Here is a 24,813-nt window from a genome sequence, read left to right on the forward strand (position 1 = left end):
TCAGTTAGCTGATTTCTAATTTGTTGAAAGACTCATTTGGATCATTCTTATAGTGTTAAAGTTAAATTCCTTAGCTATTACACCTAAAGGAAAGAGAGGTCATCTGGGGCCGTATTTACAAAGAATAAGTCTGGGACAGCTTAAAAGAAGTCGAGAGGACTCCCAACTCACTAAGACCTATTCACAAAGGATCGTAAAATGGCTTAGGTGCTGTCTGATCCTCCTTAACACATACATTGACAGTTTTACCAACTCATTAGCATTGCCTACATAACACTTAAGGCCGGGGTATACCTTTTTTCCGTGTCCGGCTTGCACGCGCATGGGTCCCAACAGCTTTGCGAGTATACTCCCTGGTGCTACACGCGGATGGCCGCGTTCGACACTATACGCAATACAAATGATTTCTTATTCAAATTATTACTCTACCAGGCCGTCAGGGCAGCACTGATTTGGTACATTAAAACATTAGGATAGGTGAAGAAAAGTAACTGATCCACCATTGCAAACACAGTTTAGAACAAACAACAAGACAACAAAGAACAGGGCCCATATGTATAAAACATCTCAGAAATGCTCTTAAGAATAGTCTTAAGCTATGACTTAAGTGTCAAAAAATACTTAGTAAGGAGTAGGACCAGTTTGAGAATAGGAGACATAAAGAAGCTGAAAGCAACTTTCAGTAAAGTGTAAGACTCATTCTTAAGTGCTGACTTAAGTGCCACAAACTGAGGACTATAATGATTTCAACCTAAATGGCCGCCCTTAACCTCTGAATCAGGCAATAGAAAGCCGGCAATGTTATATAGTCACAGCAGCATGTGACACCATACATTTATGAATCATGAAGACATTCAAATTATATTAGTATTTAAATATTTAAATTAGCTTCACAAAATGTTTTACAATATAACAAATAAGTACATGCATTTATTTTACACGATTTTGCAGCATTTTGATTAAGTTTCAACATGTTAATGAAATATACAAACGTAATGCTATTTAAAAAATGAAGATGATGAATCACATCATTTTGATTTCACTCACAAGCTGTTTATAAGAAAAGACTAAAGTTTGCAAACACTAAGATAAAAAATACTTCGATGATCAAGCCTGAACAAGATGATCAAGTTAAGTTGGATTTCTCCACTTAAACACAATTGTAATTTATGCCATCTTTGTCACTTTCACCTTTGGCTTGCTCACTGCTAACATTATGTTTTGGGTCAGGGTTGTATACTCTATTAATATCACTTTACAGTTATAGGGCCCGATTTTAACACTCTGAAACGCAAGTCCGAAGCGCAAAGCGCAAGTGACTTTGTGGGCGGATCTTGGGCGCTGTTGCTATTTTCACGGCGGGAGAAATAAGTCTTGCGCCGGGCGCAAATCAATAAGGGGTTGGTCTGAAGTAGGGGAGACCGGGGCTGGTTGTCTCACGGGTTGGTTGTCACACTGCTTATTCCAGACACACTACATGGCGCTGTGGTACAATTTTGATATCAATGTGTTAGCCTTTAATAGCTTACTCATTTGCACTTGAAATTTTGCTGAGCAGACACAAAACATTGAGGTTAGGAGAAATTTTTTTATTTTTATGGGTCAGAGTAAATTTTCATGTTGGTGTTGTTTTTGTGTTGAGATCTTGTATGATATTAGTCATTCAAAAACAAAACACTTATTAAAAAGCTAAAAGTAGTAGCTTTATTTTGAGTCATCTTTTAGCTGTCAAGTTGTGATACTTCACATTTTTTATTGTAGATTTTATTTACATTTTATGGTATTTTATTTTTAACTATTATAAACTGTAAAATGTAAAAGCGGCTCATCTTAAAAACTTACTTCAATTGGTAACATCTAATATTTAAACATTTTTAACTTTAATTATTTCACTTAAACTGAGAAATGTAACTTCTTTAAACATTACATCTTTTGGCATTATTTGATCCAACTTTAATTTTTTACAGTGTATATTATTCAAATGTATATACATTTAAGTATATACCATTGCTGTCTTAATAATCCCATAAAAAATTCTTGGTACTGTGCAAGCACTTGTTTCACTAATATACACCTTATACTGTATATTATATTGTGTTATATAATATACATTGTATGAAAAACCCTATACTCTTTATATTTCATGTTATACTAATTCCTATCTACTGTCTATATACTACAAACATGTATTTATTGTACATTTTCTGCTCTGCAACAATGCAACAATATTTTTTTTTCAAAAGTGCTATAGAAATACATTTGAATTAAAGTAATTCTAACACATTCTTTGTTGTAAAGTGCATGATCCTCCGCCTCTCTGCTGCCCTCTAGGTTAACTAGGTTAAGAGACCTCTCCAGCTCTCTTAAATAATTTAGGATCTGAGACTTAATCTTAACACTTAAGAGGCTTTACAAATCAAAAGTATTCTTAAGTCTAGGAATAAGAGTAAAATGACGTCATTCTTAGAATTTTGACACAGTTAAGACTAAAATTTTTACTCTGAGCGGCTTAATACATACGGACCCAGGAATCAAACATTATGGTAACAAACATGCCCCACAGCTTTCTGTTCTTGGAAGAAGTAAAAGTTAAAGAAGAAAAACGATAGTGTGTGTGCAAATGCTGTCTATTTCCTTTGTATAATTGTTTATAGTGGAGTGTCATGTCTAATTATTTTCACGCGCATGCGCTGTTGTACCCGGACTGTATGCGCACTGTCCGCGCGGTCTCAAATTTTGGGCTGCACGCGGACCCTCCTGATGAAGAAAATGACGTCATGCGGACGTCCCTGGTATACTTTCGGCTTTAAAAGCACACGCACACTTTAATGTAGGCATGTTTATGACATTTGTTTCATAATTCATTACATTCATGACAAGCAGGAAGTTTTTTAGAATTACATGAAACAATAATGAAATTAAATATTTAATATTATAGGCATACATGATGCTAGCCTGTTTAAAGGCTGCAATCTCAACCCTTGACTGCGATTGTAATGCATACCACCGCCTCTCGCAGTCGTCCGTGGTCCGTGACACAATGCTGCATTGATCTGCCAACAAATCCTCTCCCCAGTGAAGCGCGGGTTGATCCGAAATGAGCGGGTGCCTGCGGTCACCCGCAGTTACCAGTCATCCAAAAATATTTGTATGATATTCGGGTCGTTAAGATGCCAGTTAACTATTTTAAACAATTACTACTTTAAAAAAATGCGGGCCAGGGAGCGGGTCGGGTTAGTTGAAAACGTTGGTCAGGTGCCGGTTGTTTTTTACATTGACCCGCACATCACTGTCTCCCACGTCTCACACTTAGTTTTGCTTGATATCTCAGTGCCGAATTTCCCTTTTATTACGTTTCTTTTTTCCAGCACCAACTGGAGCAGCAGCAGTAATTGATCCTGCGTCCAGTTGGGCTTTCTTTTCTGTTTTGGCGAGTTCATAATCCACCGTCATTTATTTCTTACATTACTTCTTCAATATGGGCAACATTTCCATGCTTTAAGTAGTCTATTTGGGCTAATAGGATGTAGATTAATGATGATTAATGCAATGTCGTTTTTTTATTATTAGGCAATTGGCGGTTTTCATTTGGGTATCTTGGCCTGAGCTGTCGACACGACAGATCTCGTCACAGTTATATTTGTTGGTGCGTCCCAGAATGTGAATAAAGGCCAATCCTTGACGCACACGACTGGCCACAGATGTCGCACACAAACTGGGTAGATGTTGTTCTAGGTTTTCTAGCTGTTAAGTAGGGATGCTCCGATCAGGATTTTTGCAGCCGATACCGATCACCGATTTGTAATCTTGGTGATCGGCCGATACCGATTCCGATACCGATTTTTTTAAAGCTGATATGCAAGCTTTTTGATGACTAACTGTTACAATCTTTCTAGATAAAATAATACCACGGATGTTGCCTTTGTTATATTACTTGCAGTAATTAGGTATATTATTGTTTTAATAGAGACTCAAATAAATAAGCACAACAAATATTTATGTCTCCTAAAAGTACTGAAAATAAAACACTTCACAGACTTTACTGTATTAATTAAATATACACGCATTCGTATGAAGTATAAAAATTCTTTAGTCAAGAGCAGAGAGTGATTTTATTGAGAGATGAATTAGGTTACAGCAGCTTTAAGACGTGAGGGAGAGATCGCTCTGTTCACGTGCACTGATGACAGGCTGCTGCATCATAAGCATTTTTACAACCTGTTGCTCATGTGCAGCGTGCAGATTTGTATGTCTCTCTTTGCCTTTACAGAGATATGCGTATGAGGACGCGCTCCGGTAAACAGCGCGAGGCGTCTTCACATCCCCATCAAACAGCGTATACAACACATATCTATCACGGACAATTGCATCCTCATGCCAAAAGTTTCTTATTTGCATGCGTCTTAAAGTTTTGAGCGTTTTAACTTTTATTTTCCTCACAGCTGCTTGTCTGCGTTCAGCCACCGCCTACGTAAAAAATGTCTTTAATTGCAACCGCATTCAGGATCCTTTTGATGACAAAAGTAAACAGAAAGATCGGTTTATGAGATCGGCAGATTTAGCGAGCACCGATCGAGTCATTTAATGCCATTATCGGCCGATACCGATCGGCGGCCGATCGATCGGAGCATCCCTAGTGTTAAGGCTTTGTCCTTTCTGCATCTTCGTTTGTCTACTGCAGTATTCATGCCGCTGCGCTCAAAGAAGTGTATGGCGGTGTGGCACTGTGCTCGCCATGATGTCCTGCCTGCAGCGATCTCCTCAAAGTAATTTGGGTCCATGTTGCATCGTTTCAAATTGGCTTTGAGGCCGTCCTTGTAGCGTTTTAATTGCCCTCCTTGAGTGCGAATGCCGCTCTGGAGTTGTCCATAGAATGCCTGTTTCGGCAGGCGTGAATCTGCCATGCGCACAACATGTCCAGACCAGCGAAACTGCGCAGCAAGCAGGAAGGCCTCAATACCAGTGATGCCACAGGTCTGGAGAACCTCAGCGTTTGAGACCTTATCTTGCCATTTAACGTGTGCAATACGACGGAGACAACGCATATGGAACTGATCAAGCTTGGCGATCTGACGGCGATAAATAGTCCAGGACTCAGATCCATACAACAGTACTGTGAGGATGGCTGCCCTGTATACTGCCACCTTTGTGTCCAGCCAGGATGCCGTGCTCATCCCATACCCTCTTGGACAGTCGACCGAAGGCGAAACTAGCTCTTGCGATGCGGGCACTGAGGTCGGAGTCCGCTGTCGTATCAGCTGCAAGAATACTCCCGAGGTAGCAGAATTTGTCAACCTGCGGTAATTACTGGTGGATTGGAATTTGACATGTTCACAGCTTGAAGCATGACTTCTGTCTTCTTTAGACTGATTGTCAGCCCAAACCTAGAGGCTGCAGTTCTGAAACGATCGAATAGCGACTGAGCTTCGGTAAGGGTGTGCGCCATCAGTGCGCAGTCATCTGCATATAGAAGGTCATGCAGAATTGCTGAATGTGTCTTTGTACGAGCCTGAAGCCTGCGTAGATTGAAGACGCTGCCATCTGTACGGAACTGAATTGGAATACCCATGTCACAATCCTTAAAAGCCACAGACAGCATCATGGAAAAAAGATGCTGAATAACAGTGGAGCAAGCACACAGCCCTGTTTGGTGCCAGTGGAGATGCCAAAAGTGCCAGACAGTTTTTCATCATCCAGAACCTGACCAAGCATGCCATCATGGAATGAACGAACGATATTGATGAATTTCTCTGGACATCCAATCTTATGCAGAATGAGCCAGAGCCCGGTGCGGGGAACTGAGTCGAAGGCTTTCGTGAGGTCAATAAAGATCATATAGAGATCACGGTGTTGTTCTCTACACTTCTCCTGAATCTGCCTAGCAGTGAACACCATGTCCATAGTACTGCGGCCTGCACGAAATCCACACTGACCTTCCGGGATGATGTCGCTGTCATCAATGTGTTGTTGGAGTCGGTTCAGCAGAACTCTTGCCAAGACTTTGCCTGCAATAGAGAGCAACGAGATGCCACGATGATTGTCACAGCAGGCTCTGTCTCCCTTGCGCTTGTAGATGTGAACGATCAATGCGTCTTTAAAGTCTTGAGGCACAGCTTCCTCGCTCCATATTTTACAGAATAATGCATTGAATGCGGCGAGAACAGAGAGTCCGCCTTCCTTCAGCACCTCACTTGGGATACCATCAGAACCCGGGGCTTTACCAGAGGGCATCTGCTTAATGGCACGTGCGATTTCTTCTTGAGATGGGATGTCGTCCAGCTTTGAGGCCAGTGGCCGCTGCACTATGTCGCCAAGCACAGATTCTTTAAAAACAGCAGGCTGGTTCAATACCGATTGAAAATGGTCGACCCAGCGTCTGAGAATCTCAGCCTTGTCTGTAATTAGGGTTCCGTCAATAGCACGCACAGGTGTAGAACCAGCTCTCAAGGGCCCATGGACAGCCTGAAGACCATGATAGAATGTCTTCATGTCGTGTCGGTCTGCAGCAGACTGTAATTCCTCAGCTTTGGACTGCCACCATCTATTCTTCATTTCACGCAGGCAAGTTTGTGCTGTATTTCTTGCCCGAGTATATGCTGACTTCTTTACAGTGCTAGGTTTATCATTGACCCATGCCAAGTGAGCTGTGTGCATGGAGTTCAATAGGGCTTGCGCTTTGATATCCTGCTCGTCAAACCAGTCCTTATGTTGGAATGTGGTGAAGCCAAGGACTTCAGCAGCTGTGTTGTATGTGAAGTCCCTAATTTTGGACCATGTCTCCTCAGCATTAATGGCAACTTGATTGTCCAAGGTGCTGAGCCTGTCCGAAAGAGTCTGACAAAAGTTAATGTGGCAGGAGTCAACACGAAGCTTGGAGACATCCAGTCGCTTCCGCCTTTTGGCTTTATGCCGGCGAGATCGAGCTATGTCCAGAGACATCACGCTGCGCAGCAGTCGGTGGTAAGAACAACAGCCTGTGCCTCGCATGGCACGGGTTAAATGGACCTCCCTGAGATGTTTCTGCCGGGTGATGATGTAATCCAACACATGCCAGTGCTTTGACCGAGGATGTTGCCAAGTGGTCTTGTACTTGTTTGCCTGCTGGTAGAAGGAGTTTGTGATCGCCAGCTCATGTTGCGCACATATCTCCAGCAACAGTGTGCCATTTGTGTTCTCGTTTCCCACTGAATGTTGCCCCAAGACTTTTGGCCATGCAATGACATCACGTCCCACACGCGCATTGAAGTCTCCCATAAGGAATAGCCGGTGTTTGTGAGCCACTGAGCCTAAGGCAGTGTTAAGGAGTTCATAGAAAGACTCCTTCTGGTCATCACTAGCAGTCATTGTGGGTGCATAGGCACTAATCAAGACAGCACTGTTGCCATTTTTAAGCATCAGCTGTAGGGTCATCAGCCTTGGTGACAGGCCACACGGTTGCACTTCCAGGAGTGGTAGCAGTAATGTCTTTACTGCAAATCCAACTCCAGCCTGCCTTGGCTGACCTTCGGGCTGCCCAATACAAAAGAATGTATAACCACCGTTGACTTCTGTGAATTGGGTTTCTCCAGAGATTCTTGTCTCACTGAGGGCAGCAATGTCTATACTGTACCTTGCCAGTTCACGGGCAATGATTGCAGTTCTCCGCTCATGACGATCAGCAGAGTCCAGAAGTGTGCGCACATTCCAAGAGGCTAAACGCAGTTTAGTCTTTATCTTTTGTACTTTTTGTCTACCGCAGGATTGGATACTCAGCTGGCCGCGGTGAACCAGAAGAGTGAGTGGAACGAGCGATGTTTAAGGAACCTTTTCTATCCCCTTCTTCCGTGGAAGAGAGCAGCGCTATCCCTGAAAAGGGCTGCTCTGTCACCTGGGCAGGATACGGATGGTGCTGTCGTTCCAGTCAGCATCAGGCGACCATCACACCCAGGCCGCCTACATGCAGGTTCGTGACTAAGTGCTCCCAGTGGTATCCTCCACCTGCACCCGTCGCCACTTGCCCATCGCTGCAGGACTTGGCGTCTGTGACCTACCATCACGATGAGTGGATTATAGTGAGAAAAGCTTGTGTGACCTATCCCACTCTCTCTTCCAACAGTGACCATTGCCAACAGGCTCAGAACCTGAGACGTGAAGGCTGGAGGCTGCTGGCGCAGCAAGCTGGCCGAAGTGATCCCAAGACTGGAACCCATCCACCCTCCAGAGTGGCTTGTGACTACTCAGCTGCGGTGCTGTCTTCGCCATTGTCGTGACGAGCCGAGTAGTAGCCAGAAGACACCATGGCAGTCTTTGCTGGAGCCCACTTAGCCAGTCATTTTCAGGGTTCCTGCATGGCCTTTCCACCACGCGAAGCGCCCTGGGTGATACTTCGATGCGAGCACCTTCATCACTGATGGCATAGCCCGAGTAGGCAGTCCCCTACTTGACTGTTCACCCCCTCACCGCGTTGAGGTGTGGGTCGGACGTAGAGGGGGGAGGCAATTGGCGGTTTTCATTTGGGTATAAGGCTACCTTGATTACTATTATTATTTTGTGTGGGACACAGACATATTTCGATGTTGTAAGTCCATGATTTGGTGCGTCTGTGTTTTGTTCCGCCAATCAACAACCAATCACTGTGGTCATTGCGAGGCAGCTCGTGCATGAGAATTGACGTCATCCGTAGCAACGAAGACTCACTCTTATGCCGCATTCAGACAGCCAGCGATGTTATCGCTGTGTGTCGCCCGTCTCTTTCAATGAGGCGTTTCTAAATCTGCTTGTCATACACAAATGAGTACCATCCACGCCAATAACTGACGAGAGAAGGATGACGTGAAATTCACTGCTTCGTTCTCATTGGTAGTCGCTCCCGAAATTGGCTCGAAATTTGCATAAAGTTAAACTTTTCTTAACTTTCTCGCGTCCCTGGACACGCCCATATGGTCGCCAACGGTCACTTTCGCTCATACCGCCGGAAGTCGACCGGTTTCCATTGAAATGAGATCGCGTCGCTCTGCTACTGCTGGTTGCTGGCTGTCTGAATGGGGGGGTTAGTTTAGAAGTTATCATTTTTCCTTACTAAAAGTAGGTCTGAAAGGCGTTGTAAATAACTTTTAAGAGAAAACTCCTAGCTAAAATCTTTTAGTGGATTTAGGAGTGCTCATAGTGGTAAGATAAAATTATTTTTTAATACGGCCCCTGACCTCTAGTGTTTTGTGTATGGCCTCAGGGGCATCAGTTTGTGTTGAAAAGTGGTGGGGACAAAAGATCAGATGAAAAAACATTACAGCAGAATGGGAAAAATACTAAATAACGGCGCATCAAAGATGGGCATAGCGTAGGCCAGTCAACAATACAAAAATACTCAGCATAAAACCCTTAACAACCCTTGCACTTATAACAGTCCCTGCAACACCAGCTCAAACGAATAGTGCCAAAGCACCATACTGTAGAAAACAGCAGAGCATTAAGTCAATAATTACAATGAAATTCATTACATATGTAAAAGAAAACACACTATAAGCATACAACGCAACATATGTGACCCTGGACCACAAAACTAGTCGTAAGTCCCCAGGTGAAAAAGTAGTACACTTCCATAGTGTACTTAAGGTGCTTTATGTTCGCACACTAGTTTTGTACTTAATATAAAATTCATCTTTAGTACTTCTTAAGATGTTCTGTGCTATTTAGAGACACCATGAATATGAACTAAAATGCACTTTTAACATACAATCTCTGTATTAAAAAATGTATTTAGTTAACACTTGTATTAAACTTGAACTCAGCTTTCATACAAAGATGGGTTTAAGTTTACTAGTACAAGTGGTACCTAAATACATTTTTTAAATACATTTTTAGCACATTTTTGTTCATATTTATGGTGTCACAAAATAGCACAACTTAGATGATCTTAAGAACATCTTAAGAAGTACTAAAGATGAATTCTTAGTATATTAAGTACAAAATTAGTGTGCTTTTTCACCAGGGTCACAAAGGCATGACTTGATTTTTCATAAGATTTTAACCAAATGCTTTTAAAAAATGGTGGGGACAAGTTATTTTAAAGGGGCCATGGCACAAGACTTTTTTAAGATGTAAAATAAATGTGTCCCCAGAGCACATATGTGAAGTTTTAGCTCAAAATACCATATATATAATTTATTATAGCATGTTAAAATTGACACTTTGTAGGTGTGTGCAAAAATGTTTTGGGTGTGTCCTTTAAAATGCAAATGAGTGGATGAAGTGCAAACACATGCATCACAATGATGGTGGTTTGTTGCAATTGAAACTCAATTGTGCTGTCAATTACTTTTTCTCTCTCTTTTTTCTGCACTAAATGGCAGTGCTGTGATTGGATAGGGCAGATTAAGGGGCAGTATTATAATAAGAGCTCTTTGTGATATCATAAGGAGAGCCAAATTTCAACAACCTATTTTTTCATGTGCTTGTAGAGAATGGTTTACCAAAACTAAGTTCCCGGGATGATCTTTTTCACATTTACTAGGTTGATAGAAGCACTGGGGACCCAATCATAGCACTTAAACATGGAAAAAGTCAGATTTTCATGCCATGGCCCCTTTAAGACATATGAAAACAAAATAGGGACGGGCAATACCTTAGAGTTAACAGTTTACTTGTGGAAATTCTCCCCACAGTAAGTATGAGTGTTCTAATTCAATTCAATTTTATTTATATAGCGCTTTTCACAATTGGTAATTGTTTCAAAGCAGCTTTACATTAATAGAAGCATGGGAAAACACAGAAAAATTGACAGACAATATAATTAGCAAAACACAGCGGCTATGAATAAACTTTACAAGCAAGCGTATTAATAATGTACCGTATACCAGGTGCTAAGTTAAGCCAATGTTGAAAAACCCCTTAGGAGGAAAAACCTCCCAACTTTTTTAGTAGTATATATATATTTATATGGGATGTAAATGGTATGTAAACGGATATGGAGCTTAAATGGGTTCCGTCTTTGGTCAGGCACCGGCTGGGCATCACGTTAAAGGACGGCCAGTAGATCAGTGGTGTGTTGACCTTCACGGCAGCCGGAACTGGGTCTGTTTGTCTCAATGTCCTCGAGTTTGAGGACGAGACAGGGAGAGAGAAACAAAGTCCAATTAGTGTAGGGGCCGTTCGCATGTAATGCAAGTGTCACACAATGTTGTGTTTTAATGGTTAGTTCCAAAAGGCTAGCTAGTGCGGCAGTGTTAATTTTGTTGACGATGACGAAAAATATTCGTCAACGAACCTTTTTCACGTACGAAAACTAAATAAAAACTAAATAAAGTCAGATATGATGATGAAGACTGTAACGAAATATAACTGACACATTAGTCAACGAATAAAAATAAGACAAAAATGTTAGGGAGGAACGAATGGAGAAGAGATCCAATCAGAGCTTCTCATTTTGTGGGACAAGTTGGGAAGAAATCCAATCAGAGCGAATCTTTGAGGGTAGGTTGATCTACGCAGGCAGCAGGCAGTAGAGGCATTTTACAAACCCGCGGCAAAGTTCGTTTTCACAACAGGTTCTTTACATTATATTTAGTTGTACAGTCTTCGTCACCCAGCTTTGGCTGATTTCATTTGACTTCGCTTGTTAGCAACATGCTAACGTTTTGCTGTGCATCCGGTCTGAAGACATGTCTCATTAACAACAAAAATGCCAGAGCTAGCGTCTAATCTGGTCACACTTCAAATATGACATGACGACAGCCTGTAAAGACGGCTCATCCAGAAATACATGCAAAGGTAAACATGCACTCTAAGGTTATTTTATAAGATAAACCACCGTGTTTTCGCTAAACTTGGAATAACATTGAAACTAAAGGAATACACATCTGAACTGTATTGATTGTATTGGGTTGTCTGAAATAATACTGAGTATTAATATTCAGTGTCCTCAAATTGAATGAAGTGTGTAATGTTAGTATTATACTATATGTTGTGGTTTTACATGACTGGACAAAGTGCGTAAGTGCATGTGTGTGTCTCTGTCTGTGTGTCTGCGCGCGTGTGTTTCTGTGTGTGCATGTCATTCAGGGAGAATGCATATCTTTTTCAGGGACCATGTATATTTTTTAGGTAGAGCGGGCCTTATGCTTATTTTATGTAAGATTATCTTTTGTGAAAAAGCCACAGTCAGTTTTTTTGACATTAAAATTAAAATAAAATATGTGTTTTCTATAACAACCATTAAATCTGTCTGTGTATTGCATATTCAAACCTTAATACCATTCCATAACAGACTAAAAAACTTAAGACTAGACTAAGACTAAAACACATATGATATTTCGTCAACTAAAACTAGACTAAGACTAAAAGATGTCAGATGACTAAAATAAGACTAAAACTAAATGGTGTGTTATTTAAAAGACTAAGACTAAATCAGAATTTGCTGCCAAAATTAACACTGTATTGCGGCATTAGCATATTACCCAGACGAGTTATGTGAATGTTTTGTTCCGTACAGGCAAGCTATTGCGAGATAAGTACATTTACTAGACAAATTATGTGAATGCTGTGTTAAAGAGAAAGGCTTTATTTTAGATTTAAAGTGATCGATTCCCATGATAATAACCTTTTATTCTGCTCTCTAAGACACTTTTAAGCCAACGACCCCTGAAGTTAGATCCACATAAACTTGCGACCCCCACTACTACAGCATACACAAACAATAAACAAAACGGCTTGTTTTAAGCATGTCACAACATTTTAACTATTCACTATCAGATTAATTGTAGGCTTATAGGGGGGCACCAAGGACTCCAGACTGCGAGCAAATGGAGCTTTTGAAGCAGCGCGGGCAGTTTTTGGTAAAACTTTACTTGAAGGGGTGTTCATAAGACACCTTTATAATCATGACATCACATGTGTCATGAACATGAAGGAGATTTTACATTTATTACAACATTTATTACAACTGTCATTAACTGTCATTTGCTCAATTATGTCATGTTTTTTATGCAAAGATGAAATTGTTTGAGAAGTCTTTGTTATGACAACTTGACATCAACCAATATATCATAATTTGCCATGACAACTTGAAATACAAAGACAACATAAGGGCTCAGTCACACCAAAAGCGTTTATGGCAGTTGCAGGCGCCTTTTTTGAATGATATTCTATGGGCAGGGCGCGTTTGCGCGCTATTTATGCGCGCCGAGCGCCTTGCGGTTTTCTGCCGCCTGCCGCGCACGCGTTTTTGAAGGATTGTGAGAGTGGAGAAGCGCCTGACGTCATTCGCGTCTTCCATTGTCCAATCGAATGAGGGGAGAGGCGGGCCTTACGTTGTCGTGAGGGAAGTTTACAGTTGCTTTGAAGAACCGGACTCCACTCGCTCACTCTCTCCTGCGTGTTTGTGCACCTCTCACCCTCAAACAAGGTCAGAGCAAGCGTCCTCTTTTTAAAGTTTCTGCTAATATGACAGTTAACAGCAAAAGAGCGCTCACGCTTCAATATTTGATTGACAAGACAGCTGACTCGGTGGTTGCTTAGCAATATGAAAAGCCGCGCCGCACTGCTCTTTTTTAAAAGAGGCAGTGCGTCGCGCCTTGCGTTTGCAAGCGTTTAAAGCGCTTTTGGTGTGACTGCGCCCTAACTCACCACTTTTTTCCAGTGATGCAAATTGAATTTGTCATTAAAATGTCACTATGTTATGAATTGAAATTTCAAGTGTTATGAATATTCTTCAGTTCATAAGTTTTTTTTTAAGTGTTATCCATGTGTTTAACAAATAAAATCAATCATTCAGTAATAATTATAATAATAATAATTTAAATTGATAAAATTATTATTGCATTTGGAGACTTCACCTAAAATTAAATAAAGTCCAATAGTGGTTTAAGCCCTGCAGCATTGGGCCCATATCACTGCAAAATTAATTACATTAAATGTATTTAATTAAATGGTTATTTTTGTTTTTTCTTTTAATTCTTCTAAAATTTCAGAACCCTCTGTATGTGGAAGAACAAGTTCTGTTAGTTGGTATATCAAGTTGTCATGACAAGTTTTGATGTATTGGTTTATGTCAAGTTGTCCTAACAAAGACATTTCAAACAATGTCATCTATGCATTAAAAATTACATAATTTTACATAATTGAACAAATGACAGTTAATGACAGTTGTCATAAACATGCATAAAATTGCCTTCATGTTCATGACACGTGTCATGTCATTATTATGAAGGTGTCATGTCAGTCTTATGAACACCCCTTCAAGTAAAGTGTTACCCAGATTTTTTACAAGTACTCGCACATGTGCGGGGCACCCGTGACAAAAATACAGAATGCGCGATCAGGTTTTTACCGCTCATTTGCATGACGGGTCAATCGTTTTATGTCACTGTGTGCTCAGTTAATCTACCGATGGGTCTACACAGCCCCGTGTAAAGCGGGCTTAATTAGACATTGATTGCAGAGAGATGAGAGATAGCGAGAGCAGGAGAACTTCTAGCCTCATTAACACCAAAAATATTATAGATGAGAATAAAGGTCTTAGACATCAGGTGCCTAGTTAAGGAAAACTGGATAAAAGACGGGAAACTTGTAAATGATACAAGTATGTATATTGCCATGCCACTCATCTCATCAAAATATGCTATCTGTATATAATATATTGTATATTATATATCTAGAATTAGTCGAGGGGGTTGTATGATTCTTTGTTTCATAACTTCCTGTTCTGAAAGTTTCATCAATTCTGCATAATGACATTTAACCGTTTAGCAGACGCTTGTATCCAAAGGGACTTACAATTAAAGATAAGGAAACAATCAATGACATGTGCAGCAACTGCATAGTATTTTTCAGTAATGCAGTTATTTTGGGAGAAATGTGAATAATTTTCACAGTGCAGGCTGATTTAAGGTGTGCCCTAAATAACCATCACACTTCAGTAGGAAAAAGCAATGTTTCGTGTTGGGAGCCCATCTCATTGCAAAGAGTAGCTAGCAGTCTACTGTTCACTGGGTGAGATTTTATGTGAATTACAATTTTGATTGCACAATTGCAACATTGTGATGCTCTGAATTAAGTGTTCTATTTTACTAGGAGCCACTTCTAAAATGTGCCTTAAGTTAAGTGCCTTTTTTTACCTACAATTGCACCTGCACCATCAGTACATACACCAACACAATTATCCCATAAAAGTCGCTCTCTCTTAAATTGATGTCCAGCTTGGTGAAAATGTCACTGCCTGTATACACTGTGTGCAGAATTATTAGGCAAGTTGTATTTTTGAGGATTACTTTTGTTATTGTACAACTACAGTGCTCTTGCTCAATTCAAAATGTTAACAAACCCTCAAAACTGAACATTTAAGTAGTAAAAGTGAAATTTTGGCTTTCTTAAGAGAATATTTCTATGTACATCATTATTAGGCAACTACCAGTGTGCAGAACTACCAGGCAACTAAACCAAAAACAAAGATTTTACCATCCCACTTGTCCCCCTTCACCCGCTAAAGCGAGAACAACAAACAAACTCTACATCTACAAACAAACATGTAATTAAAAAAATTAAAAATAAAAAAATATATAAACTCAGTGACCAATATAGCCACCCTTCTTTTCGATAACAGTCACAAGCCTTCCATTCACAGATTCAGTCAGTTTCTTGATCTGATCTGAACCAACATTTTGTGCAGATGCAACCACAGCCTCCCAGACACTGTTCAGAGAGGTGTACTGTTTACCTTCACTTTAAATGTCCTGCTTAAGAAGGGCTCAAAAGTTCCCAATAGGGCCCAAGCCAGGCGAAGAAGGGGGCCATGGCATTAGTTTTTCATCTCTAAGGCCTTTACTTGCCAGCCATGCAGTGGAGTACTTTGATGCATGTGAAAGTCTTCATGAAAGATGCAAACTTTTTCCTGTACCACTGCTTAAAGAAAGTGTCTTCTAAAAATTGTCAGTAAGTCTGAGAGTTGTTTTTTATTTCTATTTTCAACCCAAAAAGGTCCAACTAGCTCATCTTTAATAATACCTGTCTGTGCCTGCCTGCCTGTATTGTAGAAGACACTTTCTTCAAGCAGTGGTACAGGAAAAAGTTTGCATTTGTAAATTGTTTATTATTTTCACTTTAACCGGTGAAAAAAACCCAAGTGAGATGGTAAAATCTTTGTTTTTCATTTAGTTGCCTAATAATTCTGCACACTTATAATTGCCTAATAATGATGTACATAGAAATATTCTCTTAAGAAAGCCAAAATTTCACTTTTACTACTTAAATGTTCAGGTTTGAGGGTTTGTTAACATTTTGAATCGACCAAGAGCACTGTAGTTGTACAATAACAAAAGTAATCCTCAAAAATACAACTTGCCTAATAATTCTGCACACGGTGTAAGTCCCCTCCATCACTGAGCAGAAGAGCATATCCTTGTGGATTTTTTGTCAGATGTGTATCTGACGAATGCCAGCAACTGAGCAGAACTTTTCAAATCGGTTGATTCATCGACCTGAAGTGCATACTTTTTCCCATGTATTTTGTCACCCACTTGATTCTTTATGTTTTTTGTCATATCATGTATGCGGCGAGGACAGTCATAAGCTCACTTGCTATTTTCTCACCATGCATGGCCCGACACATAGTCACAGCAGCAGGCTTTATATAAGGGTTTCCACGATTTGTGTGCGTGTTTTTTGGCCACCTCATAAGATGCCTCTAGAGCAGGGGTCTCAAACTATACATTTATAAACTATTATAAAAATTATAAAAAATTACCATAAATTAGTGTTTGTGTTTTGATTTATTTTGGATTGTTTTCAGTCATAATATTGACTTTATTATGTTCCATCTTTGTTGTTCCACAGTTTAAATTAATTTTCTATTATATGTGGGAAAATATTAATAAGTGAAAGTGATCCCAAAACTTTTGAATGGGTAGTCAATGTTGCATAAGCTAGTTAAACAGAAAAAATATAGTACTGCTGTATGTGTAATTGCATAGCAAGCTACATAATAGTATATTATACTTCATTATATATACAGTGGATATAAAAAGTCTACACACCCCTGTTAAAATTGCAGGTTTTTGTGATTTAAAAAATGAAAACAAGATTAATCATTTTGGAACCTGTTTCAACTTAATTCCGTACTTCCAACCTATATATTAAAGCTAATAACAATAAGAAAACTTTGGTGGTGAAAAAATGGCAAGTAAAGTTGTACAATAACCAGGTTGCATAAGTGTGCACACCCTTAAACTAAACCTTAGTTTAAGCACCTTTATATTTTATCACAGCATTCAATCTTAATGGGAATGTGTCAATCAATTTCACACTTTTGAATTTGCAATATTTTGCCATTTCTCCTTTCAAAAGCATTTTAAATCTGTCAAATTGGTTGGGTGTCTCCTGTGCACAGCCCTCTTCAGATCACCCCATAGATTTTGGATGGGATTTAGATCCGGACTCTTGCTGGGCCATTCCAAAACCTTGATATTGATTTGGTGAAGTAATTCCTTTGTTGATTAGATGTGTGATTTCTGTCATTTGTCAAGCTGTGAGGTGAAATTTTTCTTCATTTTAAGTGTTTTGGCAGAAGCCTTTAGGTTTTGGGCCAAAATTGACGGGTATTTGGAGCTATTCATTATTCCATCCACCCTGATTAAAACCCCAGTTCCAGCTGAAGAAAATCAGCCACAAAGTATGATGCTGTCACCTTCATGCTTTACTCTGGGCATGGTGTTCATTTGGTGATGTGATGTGGGTTTTATTGCACCAAATATATTTTGGTATAACGGCCCAAGTTCAACTTTGGTCTCAATTGACTATAGTACATTATTCCACATGGATTTGGGATATAGAAATATTTGTTTTTACAAACTTTAGATGGACTTAATGATATTTTTTATTAAAAATGCTAATAGCCCAAACATGAAGAATTCAGGAGATTTTTGTCACATGTAGGGAGCAAAAAGTACTTGCCAGATATTGTTACAATTCTTTAAATGTTGCTGTAGGCCTCTCGGCAGCCTTCCTTACTCTTTTTTTTCCTGGTTTTCTCATAAATTTTAGGTGGATGCCTGGTCTTAGTAATGTCAATGTTGTGCCATATTTTCTCCACTTGTGGATTATTGTTTTTAGAGTACTCCATGGTATATTCAGTGTCTTGGAAATGTTTTTAAACCCCTGTTGATTTATATTTTTCAACAATGGGATCATGTACCTGCTGAGTAAGCTCTACACAGACAATGGCTTTTTCAGTGGGATGATACACAAAAAAATCCTTTAGGACCAGGCACACTTCATTAATAGTTAAAAAGTAATTTTAATTGATGAGAGGTATGTACTACTTTATATTTAACTAAGTCTAAATGTGATTGGTTGCTTTTAAACACTGCCACAATCACTATTGTAAAAGGGTGTGCACACTTATGCAACCTGGTTATTGTACAACTTTACTTGCCATTTGTTCACCACAAAATTATTCTTAATATTAAAGGGATACTTCACCGATTTACCATTCAGCTTTGTATCTGTAGAAACCCGGCAGTATTACTGAATGACCATGTTTCCCTCCATCATTTCCCCCTGAGAGGAGAGATATCTGCATTTTGGTTCTGCAAAAAAGTCCTCCGATGATGCAAAAATCGTCATATTACATCATCGGAGGATTTTTTTGCAGAACCAAAATGCAGACATCTCTCCTCTCAGGGGGAAATGAGGGAGGGCAACCGTCACAACCGTGACTGCAATGGATGCTGCCGCTTTCCAAAATAAGAGTCCCACCTTATACCAAACCGGAACATTATCATATAGCTCCAAACACTCAAAATATGTCAAATTATTATTTAAACAAATTAAATACAAAATAAAGAAATTATTTAGAGGTGTCTGCTACACTCCCACCAAATTATGAATGTCCTTTAAACTTGAATAATTTCCATTTGTTTCTTTAACCTTTGTGTGTGTTTGAAGTAATATGAAGTTCATATGTGAATCAGTTCACTCGGCTTCCAATAGCAAAACCAACTTTTGAGCTGGCCTTTCTACCATTGATATCTTATTTATCCGTTCTCCTTTCTTGGACAATTTCCTGTCACCAAGTATTAATTTGGCTTTCCTAACCAATCCATCTGGGCTTGAAACAGTCTTCACGATCCTTCCAATTCTCCACTGATTTCTTGGCAAAGATTCATCCATGTCCATAACTACATCACCAACTTGAAAATTTCTTTTAGGAGCATGCCAGCACTGTCGTGTAGCAATAGTGTGTAGATACTCCTTTTTCCATCTACTCCAAAATTGCTCCGTAAGGTACTGTACCTGTCTCCACCTTTTTCTTCCATATACATCCTCCCTTGTGAATTTTCCTGGTGGTGGTAAAGGTGTTGTGGATTTCATGGTGATTAGATGGTTAGGCGTGAGCGGTTCTAGACTTTTAGGGTCATTCAGGTTGTCCACAGTTAGGGGGCGACTGTTGACTACTGCCATAGCCTCATAAAACAAGGTGCGCAATGAAGCATCACTGAGTCTGCCTGATGAAAGTGATACAGTTGAACTTAGAACACTGCGTACAGTTTTGATTTGGCGCTCCCATACGCCACCAGCATGACTGGAGTGGGGAGCATTCAAAATAAAGTCACATTGCTTGTCAGCAAGAAAAACACTAAGTCTTTCAGGGTCAAGTTCCTGTAATGCAGAATTCAGTTCGTTTTTAGCACCTATGAAATTGGTACCTTGGTCACATCGGATTTGTCTCACTGTGCCTCGAATAGCAATAAAGCATCATAGGGCGTTGATGAATGCATCTGTAGACATGTCCTATAACATCTCAATATGAATAGCTCTTGAACAAAAACAAGTCAAAAGCAGACCATACCTTTTGTGTTGCTTTCTGCCCTCTTTAGTCATAAAAGGACCAAAGCAATCCATGCCGCAGTACGTAAAAGGTGAGGAAGGTTCCACACGTTCTGTAGGGAGAACACTTATCCTTTGACCTTCAGCAGATTTTCTCAGCCTTCTACACTTTACACAGTTGTGGATATATGAAGTGACAGCTCTGTTTATTCCAGGTATCCAATAACCACAAGACCTGATATCATTGATTGTGAATCCCTTGCCTTGGTGCTTCACTCTTTCATGACTGTGTGCAATTATTAATTTGGTTATGTGATGTTCTCTGGGAATAATCAAAGGATGTTTGAATGAGTGAGTGCATGATGAATGACTTAATCTTCCTCCCACCCTGACCATATCATCTGTGTCAATGAAAGCATCAAGGTGGTGTAATTTATTATGGCCTGGGAGTTGTTTTCCTTGATTCAAAATATATATCTCCTTCTGATAGACTTGCTTTTGCACTCCCTTTAGGATCAAATGTTTTGCATCCTCTTGTTCACTCACAGTTGCAGGTGAATTTGTTTTATCCTTTCTACTTAGTCTCAAAAGGCGTGCAATGGCTTTGACAGCTTTGGGCCAAGATGAGAACTTGGAAAGATGGTCAATAAGATCTTTGCTTTTTGTGGTTATTACCTGAAATGATTGGACTTTCCTGACTTCTGGATTTCCTACTGCAAGTTCCAGATCAACGTCTGTAGCAACGATTTCCTTTTTCCACAGGAGTGGTGGACCAGAGAGCCAGTTAGATGAGAGCAGCTCACTTATAGTTCTTCCTCTAGAGGTATTGTCTGCCGGGTTGTCATTCGAAGGAACATACAGCCATTGTTTAGGAGTCGTGCTTTGTCGTATCCTTTGAACTCTATTGGCTACAAACGTATGAAAATGTTGAGCTTCATTATTTATGTAGCTTAAAACTACTTTAGAGTCTGTCCAAAAGAACTCGTTCACATTGGAGAGGTCAAGCTCTTCTCTGAGGATGTCACTCATTTTGACCGATACAACAGCTGCTGTTAATTCCAATCTCGGTATTGTGACCACCTTTGTGGGAGCAACTCGAGCTTTGCCAATGAGAAAAGCACAATGGATGTTTGCATTTTCATTCATTACTCTCAGGTAAGAACACTGACCATAGCCACAGTTACTTGCATCTGAGAAATGGTGTATTTCTGTTTTTACAACCTTACCAAATTCAGTAGGTACATAACATCGTGGTATGTTTACCCTTTCCAGGTTGACAAAGTCATCTTGCCATTTCTCCCACCGAGGGCTTAGTGCAGGAGAAAGCGAGTCATCCCAGCCTAGTGCTGGGCGGTAAACCGGTTCAAATCGAAAACCGGTTTTGTTTTTCGTTACGATTTAAATTTGTAATAAACCGCTATACCAGTGTATTAAATTACACGACGTTCGGAACTAACTTTACGCTCCGCCGCGCGACACTGTTTCAGACGGACCCTTTACAATGAGGCACTTCCTTAGCAGCGACGAGTGGACGAGCAGTGCTCGGGTGTTATGTTACAGTGAAGATGGATGCTGAACATGAAACAGAAGAACTTGTGCCAAAAAAAGGAGCCGGGTCTGTTGTTTGGAGGTTTTTTGGTTTCCAAAAATCCGACGTCGACCAAACAACCATTTTATGCAAGTGCTGTCGGGCTAAAATTCAAGCCAAAGGCGGCAACACGAGCAATTTGCTCCAGCACCTTAGCCGCAAGCACGTCTTGGAATATCAAGAATGTATGAAATTAAAGTCAGCGGATTCTGCGCCCTCCACATCAGCAGGTAACACGGGGAAACCAAAAGAAAAGTCGAGCCAAATGTCACTTAAAGACGCGTTCGCTAAAGGGACTTGCTACGACAGAAAAAGCAAACGGTGGATCGAGATTACAAACTCGATCACTAACCACATTGCCAAAGACATGGTCCCGCTTATTACAGTGGAAAAAGACGGTTTTAAGCAGATGATAAAGACGCTGGATCCCAGGTATGAAATGCCGAGCAGAAAGTACTTTAGCCAAGTTGCTATCCCCAACTTGTACCAAAAGCACAGAGCTAAGCTCGAAACAGACCTGGCAACCGTCCACCACTTCGCAGCAACGACTGATATGTGGTCCAGTCGCACTATGGAGCCTTATCTGAGCCTTACAGTTCACTTTATAAGTGAAGAATGGGTGTTGCAAAGTCATTGTTTGCAGACAAGCTACTTTCCTAATGACCATACTGGAGAGTTTCTTGCAGCTGGCCTGAAAGAGGCATTTGATTCCTGGGGACTTTCGGAGCAGAAGCTAGTGGCCATCACTACAGACAGTGGAGCCAACATCAAGAAGGCTATTGAACTGAACAATTGGACAAGACTCCAGTGCTTTGGTCACAGGCTTCATCTAGCCATAGGTAAGCAATAGTTATTAGTGAACTATACTTGATAGCTGTAAAATGATATAAGAAATGTTCTGTTCATTATAATAATTATTTGTATAATTTATTTATTATATTGCATTTATTAATAATAATGGTTATGTTATGATGATGATAATAATAATAACAATAATAATTATGAAAATAAAATGATGATAATGATTTGATAACAATACTCATAAAAATGATGATGATAATAATAATATCATTATTATTGTTATTATTATTATTATTATTATTATTATTATTATTATTATTATTATTACTATATCATCATCATCATCATCATTATTATGAGTTTTGTAATCATTCATTTGGTTTGGGGCTAAAGTAAAATCAATGTTTTAATTAACATTAGGAAAAGTGAACTAATATATAATTATTTGCAATTTTTTCAGAGACAGCTATGAAAGATGACCGCATACAACGTGCAGTAGGTGTCTGCAAAAGAATTGTGTCAGCCTTCTCATACTCTTGGAAGAAAAGGAGGGACCTGGCTATTGTTCAGAACGATCTGGGTCTTCCAAAGCATGTGCTCACAACTGAGATGCCTACAAGGTGGGGATCACGTCAAATGATGATTAAAAGAGTACTTGAGCAAGAGAGGGCCATTAGTCAGGTTCTAAAAGCTGACAAGAAAGCAGAGCCTGTTCCTCCTCCTGAGGAAAAAAGAAAAAAGACTTTGGCCAGCTTTTTCAAAAGGCAGAGCACCACCAGCAACAGCACACTCGCAGTGCCAGACGACCAAAGCATCAGAATGGAGCTGACAGTCTATTTACAGACCACAGAGGTTGACAGTGATACAGATCCTTTAGACTGGTGGAGATGTCATCAGACAAATTTCCCTCGCATTTAACACCTGACTATGCATGAAAAAAAAAACGTAAAAAACCGAAAACCGGCATAATTTTGAAAAAAACCTTGATGTTCATTTTTGGTCAAACCGCCCAGCACTATCCTAGCCTGTACCCTGGCGGCACATTTCTTGCAGGATTTTTTCCCCATTAAGAACATATGGAGCTACGAAACCCAAAGGATCGTATATGGAGGCAATGGTTGACAGAATGCCACGACGTGTTGTAGGTTGATCCTTTAGTGGAATATGGAATCTGAAACTATCAGTCTGTATGTTCCAGTGAATTCCTAATGCTCTTTCCAGTGGCATGTCATTGAAAGTAAGATCCTTTGTTGCAAAACTTACTGCACATTCTGATGCTGGTATACTTTGCAGAACGGTGCTGTCATATGATATAAACTTGTGCAGTCGAAGACCACCTTTAGCACACAACTCCTGTGCTTCTTTTGTTAACTGAATGGCCTTTTCCACCCTCTCTACACTTGTCACTCCATCATCAACATAAAAATCTCTGGTGATGAATTGTGCACCCAGTGGGTGTGAAAGACTGTACTCATTAGCTATATGTCTTAGGCCATAGTTTGCGCAACCAGGCGAAGACACTGCACCAAAAAGGTGTACTCTCATTCTGTAGTCTTGAGGTATTGAATGTGTGTCGCCATTTGTCCACCATGGGAGGCGCAGATAATCACGGTAACGTTCTGGGACATGAAATTGATGGAACATTTTCTCAATATCGCATGTTACAGCGATAGGATGCTTTCTAAACCTTAGGAGGACACCTGTGAGGTTATTTATCATGTCAGGTCCTGTTAGCAGATGTTCATTGAGACTGGTGTTTTTATATTTCCTGAACAATCAAACACGACACGTAATTTGTCTGGCTTTTTTGGGTGGTAGATGCCATGATGGGATATATACCATTTTTCCCCATTAGTTCCATCATCATTCACAATTTCTACATCACCTCTTTCAATGATGTCATTCATGTAAGTAATGTAGTCTGACTTGTATTTCTCCTCTTTAGAGAATTTTCTGCTCAAATGATTGAGTCTGACAATGGCAAGCTCTCTGTTGGCAGGTAAGAATGGTCTTTGTTTAAACGGAAGGGGCATTTCATAATGTCCTTGAGCGTTTTTGTTTATGCCTTCCCTGAGTTTATCTAGAAACATAATGTCTTCTTGTGAAACTGTTGCATTATCCGTGGCGACATCCTTAAAATCTGATTCAAGAACATGAATTGCCTCTAAAGACGTCAAAGTTGGCATCTCCTTCGTGGTTTTTCTGTGACAAAGACTGATTGTGGATTCACGAAATCCTGGTGTGGAGCAGCCTATAATACTCCATCCTATGTCAGTTAGAATGGCGTAAGGCTCATCATCTTTACCCAGTATGACTTTCCTAGGAGCTAGTACTCTAGGACAGTTATAGCCAATAAGCAAGCCCACTTCACAACTGAGAAGAGGTGGTAGTTCGTTTGTGATTGGCTTTAAATGATTCCAGTTCTTTGCCGTTTCCTGTGTCGGTATGTGGTCACGATTTATAGGAATGCACTCTTTCGTGTATGTAGGAGGAAGATCGATATGCACTGAAGAATTGTATCCTCTCACGCGAAGATCTGATACTCTCTTGCTTTTTATGACCATATTGTCTCCCAGCATAGGGGTAAGCTTGAGTTTTACTGGGTGAGTATCTACTTGTAACTCATTACT

At 40.0% G+C, this 24,813-nt stretch overlaps 2 protein-coding genes across 6 annotated transcripts in view; both read left to right on the forward strand.

Annotated features, from left to right (window-relative positions):
- Positions 1-24,813, forward strand: part of LOC129419431 (suppressor of tumorigenicity 7 protein homolog) — a 236,756-nt gene that overhangs the window by 75,512 nt on the left and 136,431 nt on the right. The window lies entirely within an intron of this gene.
- Positions 20,750-23,130, forward strand: LOC129427539 (E3 SUMO-protein ligase ZBED1). Its single transcript, XM_055184083.2, has 2 exons — positions 20,750-22,221; positions 22,644-23,130. Exons 1-2 carry the CDS (start codon positions 21,360-21,362, stop codon positions 23,099-23,101), a joined length of 1,320 nt encoding a protein of 439 aa, XP_055040058.2. The 5' UTR covers positions 20,750-21,359; the 3' UTR covers positions 23,102-23,130.

The sequence above is a fragment of the Misgurnus anguillicaudatus genome, chromosome 15, assembly GCF_027580225.2.
Source record: "Misgurnus anguillicaudatus chromosome 15, ASM2758022v2, whole genome shotgun sequence".
Taxonomy (NCBI): domain Eukaryota; kingdom Metazoa; phylum Chordata; class Actinopteri; order Cypriniformes; family Cobitidae; genus Misgurnus; species Misgurnus anguillicaudatus.